The following is an 8,596-nucleotide window of genomic DNA, read 5'->3' on the forward strand; positions in this document are numbered from 1 at the left end:
AATATAATAAATAAACGTCCACTTAATTGTCAGCGGAGGCTTACCCGTTCGATTGCAGCGAGTATTGAACTCCCGTCGGACACCGCAAACATCAGCCCTATTATTTATATTTTTGGGGATACAGTTCCTGGCTGCTGTCCGAATAAACTAATTTTGCATTTGGGGGGGAATACTCTGCGTTCGGGCCAATTACCAAGATCAGAGCCCTCTCCCCGGACAGCACGCCAAATATGTTTACCAATTTAATCTATCCGAGTGATTTGTAAGTGTGAACTCGTGAAACTTCTGAAATGTGTGCTAGTGTCTGTCATAGAGGCCGTTTCATAGATTGTTGATGTGTGTGATGCGTGAGGGAGCGCAATAATGACAGAATTTTGGCAGATCTTTTTTGCCGTAAAGCAATTCATTACTTCGCGAGACCTGATATCACGCGATACTTCCTGATGCTGCGGCCGGCGGCGGCACGCCGGCTCAAAGTTGCAAGTGTGGTTTTTCCACTCACAGGTGATAGTAAAAAGTAATATAACCATTCCAATGACTCCGAAGCTGTTCAGTTAAGGTAAAAAAAACCTGCATAGTTCACCTTTAACTGCTTAGGATGGATGATGATGTGCTTGAGACCACCTAAACCGGAGACTTGCTCAGGCTGAGTTTAACTCACTAGTTAGACAATCTTAATATATTTTCCCACTGCAGTGCTTTTTTCCCCTTCAGAATGAGATCCAGCAGTTCATTCTAATATTATCAGTCTGCAATCCTGGTGGCCGCAATTTCAGGACCACATTTCTAGGACCCTAGTTTTTTGTGTGTGACAGCGCTACTCATGTGTGACGTTTTCATATCATTTTCATATGTCTGCGCAACGTGCGTGTGCTATCTGGGTGTGTGTCCTCTTTCTTTTGTGAAATAACGGTAAACCACTTTATATCTGTGAGAAAAGAAAGGCTCCAATCACTCCCTCCGGCCTCTTTGGTGACACCATGGAGTCAGTTACTGAGCATTGTTCTGAGGCGCAGAAGCACGAAGGCTATGAGGCTCGAATATTGCTGCTCGTTACAGAACTCGTCGAGGTCTCTTTCTTCGTCAGCACCTCGTCCCGCCTAAGTTCAGCTGAGCAGCCCGCCAAAAACGGCTCCGCACTGAGCCGGATCTTCGCCGTAGGCAGTGGGCGGGACCAGGAATGTAGCGACACGGACCACGGGAAGCGCCACGGCTAAAACAGGCGTGGGTCCGTCACTGACTTTGCCTCAAAACGCCCCGTTCTCAGAATGGAAGTGCACAGTTGCTATTTCGTGGTGCTCAAGAGGGATGGAAGACTCCGTCTAATACTGATATGTGTTTATGCTATTACGTTGCCCTGTATCCTTCAGTGCAACTGGCTATTCTGATCTAACTGCGTCTATTCACAGTTGTTGTCGCTGCTGCCACTGACGCTGTGTATTTACACTGATATATGCTTATGCTGTTATGTTGCCCTTTATTGTTCAGTGCAACTGGCTATTCTGATCTAACTGCATATATTCACAGTTGTTGTCGCTACGGCGACTGACGCTGTGTTTATGTTCATACTGATATGCGTTTATGCTGTTATATTGCCCTGTATTGTTCAGCGCAACTGGCTATTCTGATTAGAGCTTAGATCGGGCCCAAAAAATCAAGCCCGACCCTGCCCGTGCACGTTGTGTCCGTGCCCGGCCCGGCCCGGCCCCGCCCGGCCCGGCCCCGCCCGACACATTAACCGTAATTATGAGCCCAGACCCGACCATTTTTTAATACGTGGGTCGTTATAACTGACGTTCTCAACTACTTTCTATGTTACTTTGTCCAGCCCGCAACATTTAGGTTTTGTCCCGCTCGCAAAAGCCCGCAAATAGACTTTTTGCTGTACCTCCAAATACTTTTAAGTTAGCCTATGTGCCGCCACCATACACATCAGCATAAATGCTCCTGATAAATTATTTGTTATTAAAGCATTAACACACAAACCACTGTTAATTTAACATAAAAGCAAGCAGGCTACTGCATGGTCTGGCATGACTGAATGCGCGCAAAGTGCGCTCCCTTAATAATTCCTAAAAAGCCGACAGTTCATCGCGATCTTACACATCTCTGTTATTATCAATGAAGCTCACTGCACAATGAATCTTTCATAATATCCACACTTTGTTTGTTATAATTAGAGGATTTGCCAGCATACAGAATTCAGTACTAAACAAAAAGTCAGTTTTGAGCGGTGAGGGGATCTATCTTAAATGCTTCTGATTGGCCATTGCGTTCAAAAAATCAACACATATGTCTGTGATTGGCTACATCACTCAATGCTGCAAACTTGTTATGAATAGAAACTCTGGCCTGTAAATCGTTTATATTTTGTTTTAGTTGTTCTTGTTGCTTTTCTGCCACAGATTAATAAAAATCTATTCGTTTTTATGTTTTATTCATAGATATTTCTAGTTTGCTGGAGTCCCGCGAATCGTTTTATTCTCCAGCAACCCGCACAGACAGAGTGAGTGCATTACCGCCCGCGCCCGCGCTGGCACTCGGCCACCAAATCTAGTCCCGCGCCGCACTCTATTGTGTTGGGAGTGCACGTCTCTAGATCAAGGGCCCGGCCCGGCCCGAGCATAGTGTCGGGAAATATCGGCCCGACCCGGCCTGGCCCGGTCAAGTTCGGGCTCGGGCAGAGAATCTAAGCTCTAACTCTGATCTAACTGCATATATTCACAGTTGTTGTCGCTACGGCCACTGACGCTGTGTTTGTTCATACTGATATGAGTCTATACGGTTATGTTGCCCTGTATTGCTCAGTGCAACTGGCTATTCTGATCTAACTGCGTATATTCACAGTTGTTGTCGCTAAGGCCACTGACGTTGTGTTTATGTTCGTACTGATATGAGTCTATACGGTTATGTTGCCCTGAATTGTTCAGTGCAACTGGCTATTCTGATCTACAGTAACTGCGTATATTCACAGTTGTTGTCGCTGCTGCCACTGATGCTGTGTTTTTACACTGATATATGTTTATGCTGTTATGTTGCCCTGTATTGCTCAGTGCAACTGGCTATTCTGATCTAACTGCGTATATTCACAGTTGTTGTCACTAAGGCCACTGACGCTGTGTTTATGTTCATACTTATATGAGTCTATATGGTTATGTTGCCCTGTATTGCTCAGTGCAACTGGCTATTCTGATCTAACTGCGTATTTTCACAGTTGTTGTCGCTAAGGCCACTGACGCTATGTTTATGTTCAACTTCATACTGATATGAGTCTATACAGTTATGTTGCCCTGTATTGCTTGGTGCAACTTGCTATTCTGATCTAACTGCGTATATTCACAGTTGTTGTCGCTATGACCACTGACGCTTTGGTTATGTATACTGATATGTGATTATGATATGCAATTCCGGCATACTTGAGCTGAACTGTCTTTCAGCTGTGAGCACTCCCAGAGGAGCAACGCTATTGGCTGTTGATCTACAAGAGAGTGTCAGTATCCTCGTGGCCCTGATCTGGCCAAATCAGCCCTGGTTTGCGGACCTGAGAGAGTTAATGGTGGCTCCCCCATGGAAAATCCCCCTCAGGAAGGACCATGCTGTCTCAGGCGGATGGCACGACGTGGCACCCCAGCCCCGAGCTGTGGAACCTTCATGTGTGGCCGCTGTGGGGACCTTGAATGAGCGGGACACTCTGCATTCACGAGTGCTGAGCATAGTCGAGGAGGCGCACGCGCCTTCTACCAGATCTCCTCTGCGCTCAGGGATGGGGAGTTTTCTGTTTACAAAATGGTGCCAGGACATCGATTTGACCCGGGGATCGCTCCGTGTCGGATGTTTCGCGCTTTCTACAGCTCGGAATGGAGAGCGGGACTTTGCCATCCACGCTAAGGTGTAGGTGGCCACTATTGCTGCTGTTCGTTCCCTCCGGGCCGCCGTGAGATCTAGCTGTGTTTTTGAGAGCTCTACCTCTACCACCGTTTGAGCCCCTAGCTTTGATTGCGGTTGAGGAGCTTTCCCTGAAGACTGCCTTACTTGCTCTCGCCTCAGCGAATCGCATTGGAGACTTACACGCGTTCTCAGTGAACGACGATTGCATTTGTTTCGGACCTGGCTACTGTAGCGTCACTCTCCGGCCGAGACCAGGCTATGTTCCGAAGTCACTCAACACACCATTTAGAGCACAGGTTGTTTCACTGCCCGCCTTTTCTGCTGAGCCGTCAGCCTCGCGTGACGCCGACGCTAAGAGCGTTGTTTGCCCGGTAACAGGGCTTTGCGGACATACGTGGATAGCTCGGCCGCCTTTCGTCAGTCGGACCAGCTGTTCGTGTGCTTTGGTGGATGTAATAAGGGACGTGCCGTTTCAAAACAGAGACTCTCACTAGATTGTGGATGCGATTGCATTGGCTTACGAATGCCAGGGGAAAGATTGTCCCCTTAACATCAGAGCTCATTCTACGAGGGCAATTGCTTCCTCATGGGCCTGGGCTAGACGTATGTCTATCCAGGATTGATGTAGCTGGCTGGTTTCTCAGAACACATTCGCCAGGTTTTACAAGCTGGATGTACCCTCTGTAGAGTCACACGTACTTTCGGTGAGTTGAGTTTTACTGAAATGTTTTGTTATCTGTTAACCAGCTATGCAGTAGTTATCTAGCTGCTAACTCTGTGTTATGGTTAATAAAGTTGATGCAGCTGTCACCGCAATCGCCGTCGACAATGCGTTGAACTCTCATGCTTGAGTGCTTATTGTGTTGTGTCTGCCCTATTCAGTGCAGCCTTCAGTTCCATTGCTTTGAGATATGCAGATTTTGATAAGGTCGGAACAGGCGTCTCTTTGGTCTAGTTCCTCCTATCAGATGAGAGCGCTCTTATCGACGCGGCTATTGGCTAGAACTGTCTTGCTTACGTTGGGTGTGGTTTGACCCCGTTCAGGGTTTATCTTCACTGCTCTCATGGCGGGATTTAATACAGTTCCCATATACGTCACGCTGACGTAATGTTGAAGTTACCGCCTCGAAAGGGAACGTCTCCGGTTACTATCGTAACCTCGGTTCCCTGAGAGGCGGGAACGAGACATTACGTTAGCCGCCGTGCTCGCTGTTTGGTCAGCTGTGCTAGCGTTCAGTCGTGATTCTGACGTAATTGTAGCGCCCATGCATTTTATACTGCCCGCGAACCTGTCAGTATTTGCATGCTTCTCGTCAATTGGCAAGCAGTCCCCAGCTGGCGTTAGCCTATAAGATTTCAGCAATAGTGGAGAAGGGAGGAGTTCCCATATACGTCACGCTGACGTAATGTCTCGTTCAGGGAACGAGATCATGATAGTAACCGGAGGCGTTTTGCGATTTCGCATATTTCCAATGATTTCTTTCTTTTCTGATAAAACCTCCATTGGATGGTGAAATGATGGGTTTGTGTGACGTTGTTCCAGAGAGGCGTGTTAAGCCGTTTATACTTCCGCCTGGCTCTGCAGCACGAGTCTGCGCTGCCTTCGCACACACCTCCCCAAGCGGATGAGGCATTTGACGCGCCCACGTTGTACTATTCTTTGAAACGAAAGGGGGCGACTCGGACTAAATGTCCTCTAAACAATAAGGAATCAGCGGTGAGAAGGTACACACGTGACAATATTTATTTTAGTACACCACCAATACACTACAAAAGAATCATGTAAAACCCAGTAAACCATAAGATTATTAACATTAGAACAACATGGATATGAGAACACGTACACAACTAAATTAACGAGCTCGTTAATTATTGAAATAATTAGCTCGAGTGAAAATTATTAAACATGGACCTTTATGTTCATTGAAAGTATACTCAAATCACTATGCAGGTCTGAGTGATTACTAGAGAGAACGCTTGGAAATGAGCTGCATGTATAAATGTGAAACAGCACAAAATGTAATGAATTAAAATGGCAAAATGCTACATTGGTGTCACATGATCTGATTACCTCAAACTCTTATTTCACAGCCAACTTTTAACTTGGTTTAAATAAGAGATGACAATTTTCACTTATTGGTTAATTCACACAGAAAGCAGAAGAGGAGCTCACACTGTTAGAGTAATATATTCCAAGTTTTCTGGGACTATAACGGTTTCTAGATTACATTTGAGTAACATTTTGGATCGGTTTTAAATTACGTAATCCAAATGCATTTCAAAGCTTTATCGGCAGACATCTGCAAAGCACTTTGATGCAGAAAAGGACTTGCCGCCAAGAAATTTCCATAGGAAATGGGGAAGCTGTGCACATGACAAATCTTTCAGAGAGTAAATGAATCCAATTCATGTGCACCAAATAAATGTGCCATATTAAGGTGCTGCTTGTTCGGATTCAAACATACTTGGTATTTGGACTATATAATTGTTTTGATAGAGCCTGCTAAGGGTGACTAATGGCAAAAACAAGGTATTGCATGCATAGTATGCAATACACTTATGATACTGCATGACTGTAGGGAAAAGTGGTCATGTCTGCTCTACCTGTTAATTAGACCTTTTTTGTAATGCTCATAAGAGCTAGTCCCTGTATGAGAGGATTGACCTGCCTGTGTAACTGCCAATTAATGCAGACTTCATTGTCAAACTCTCCGATTCCACAAATCAACCACTATGTTTTTGTTTCTAAGTGTCCCAATCGGACTTGAACTTTAGGAAATAGGCTAGGAGTTGTGGGTTCCACATGGCTTACAATGAATTACAATACTCAAATTCAAAACATGAACAATTTATTCACATTGAAAAAATTAAGCTTCATGACAGTTAAACAGGAACATGGCCACATGGGGACAGTTGCTCATATCTCATACCCCAGCTTTCATCTGACTGTGCGGTGGCAGAGGTTTCTCCAGGTGGTGACCCACAGTGAGACCGAAGGGGGAATCAGCCTGCTTTTCATGAACTTCAGGCTTCAGCTGAAAGCCTTTCACCTTATCAAAACTGTCTACGGGTGGGAAGGAGAGAGGCACTTCGCTTAAAAGACCTTGAAGACGAGTACGCCAGTCTTTCAACAGGCTGTCACGAGCCTCAGCAGAGAGATGTGTGGGTGCCCAGAAGACCTGTGGTGCGAGGACTTGGAAGCCACAGTAATTGAGGACACCATTCTACAAGAGAGAAAACATTAGCACAGCAGAGCAGTCCCAGGTTAGTATAACATGCAAAATCAAATAGTGCAAAATGAAGCGTAGTTGAGGGAAAAGGAGGGATGAAGCTTCTTACCTGAACTGGCCACAGAGTAACATTCATATCTCCATTGATCCCATTGGAGCTGAACATGGTCTCATGGGAACCAGTGGTGAATGACAACATGGCTTTCTTTTCCTGACAAATTAAAAACCCACTCACATTTCATTAAATGAACAACTTAACCTTTTCTGATTAACGCATGTAATGAAAGATTAGTTTGTGATTTGTAGGTCTTACCCTGAAGATGCCTGCACTGTAGCGCTTTTCCGAGGTGTATGCAAAACCAAGGGTAAAAACCCGATCCATCCAGCCTTTCATGATGGCAGGAACCGAGAACCAGTACATGGGAAACTGCGAAAGACAAAAAAAAAAAAAAAAAAAAAAAGTAAAGAACTACAAGTACCGAAAAACAACAAATAAAATAAACAAAATACGATTTCTAATATATATAAAAGCCTTACCTGAAAAATAACAATATCTGCTTCTTTTAGTTTCTTGTGCTCCTCTACAATATCAGAAGCTAGTCGTCCCTCCTGCCAGGCCAGCATGGTCTCCTCTCCATAGCAGAAATGTTCTGGGTTCTTCACTGCTTCTGAAAAAGAAAATTGTGCAAAATAGCCATTGCACTCCAATAAGGGCCAAAAAAAGCTTACGTTTAATATTTTCTAAAACATAACACTGCCTCCAAACCCGTAATATCCTCCTTGGTTGCTGTGGCCTTGAATTTCATTTCATACAGGTCAGACACAAGAACATTGCAGCCCTGTTTCTTCAGCACATCTACAGCAGCATCTTTAATGGCTGCATTGAAAGATCCAGCACTCTGGTGCGCATACACGATCAACACTGTCTTTGCAGCTGAAAAACATAAAAAATAATCAAACAAATCAAACAACCAAACAAACAAACAAACAAACAAAAATGAACTGCAGCAACAAAAGAACATACCCATGTTTCTCACCCACAGATCTCAGAAGTGCATCTACTAAACCAACAGCTTTGTGAGCTTCTTTTAAAACCACAATCACCTGAGCACAGCTGAAAGTAATTTACTAATCAATTAGTGTTGACAGGCTAGAGGCTATCCAAAAACAAAAATCTACAGCAAAAAAAAAGTTAAACAAAAGTGATTATTAACTGGATGTATTTCTTCTTAAAAGCAGCATCTATGAATCATAAAAAAAAAACAAATAAAAAAAAAAACAATCGCATTATGCCTGGTGGTTAGTTTACCTTTTTACCACTAGATGTCAACATCCACCAGTAACTGGAGCTATAGACGTCTATTAGAGCCATACAAATAAAATACCAATATGATAAAGATAAAAAATATATACCCCCTATAAATTTAGTGACTCAGTTTAGAAAACGAACTGTTTTGCTTAGATACTTTTGTATCATG

General features: G+C 44.2%; 1 protein-coding gene across 1 annotated transcript; it reads right to left on the reverse strand.

Moving 5' to 3' along the window:
• Nucleotides 1-6,717: 6,717 nt before the first annotated feature.
• On the reverse strand, nucleotides 6,718-8,175 carry LOC130085794 (ribosyldihydronicotinamide dehydrogenase [quinone]-like). Its single transcript, XM_056251749.1, has 6 exons — nucleotides 8,143-8,175; nucleotides 7,885-8,052; nucleotides 7,656-7,786; nucleotides 7,432-7,545; nucleotides 7,228-7,329; nucleotides 6,718-7,112 (listed from the first exon to the last, which is right to left on the reverse strand). Exons 1-6 carry the CDS (start codon nucleotides 8,144-8,146, stop codon nucleotides 6,813-6,815), a joined length of 819 nt encoding a protein of 272 aa, XP_056107724.1. The 5' UTR covers nucleotides 8,147-8,175; the 3' UTR covers nucleotides 6,718-6,812.
• Nucleotides 8,176-8,596: the final 421 nt, after the last annotated feature.

Source organism: Rhinichthys klamathensis, unplaced genomic scaffold, assembly GCF_029890125.1.
Source record: "Rhinichthys klamathensis goyatoka isolate OS25496 unplaced genomic scaffold, OSU_Roscu_1.1 h1tg000090l_1, whole genome shotgun sequence".
Classification (NCBI taxonomy): Eukaryota; Metazoa; Chordata; class Actinopteri; order Cypriniformes; family Leuciscidae; genus Rhinichthys; species Rhinichthys klamathensis.

Excerpts from the sequence above, each read along its gene's own strand:
- LOC130085794 (XM_056251749.1), bottom strand. Across the intron at positions 7,787-7,884 it reads AACCAAGGAGGATATTACGG|AAGCAGTGAAGAACCCAGAA; the intron begins GTTTGGAGGCAG and ends TTTCTTTTTCAG. Across the intron at positions 7,113-7,227 it reads TTACTCTGTGGCCAGTTCAG|AATGGTGTCCTCAATTACTG; the intron begins GTAAGAAGCTTC and ends TCTCTCTTGTAG.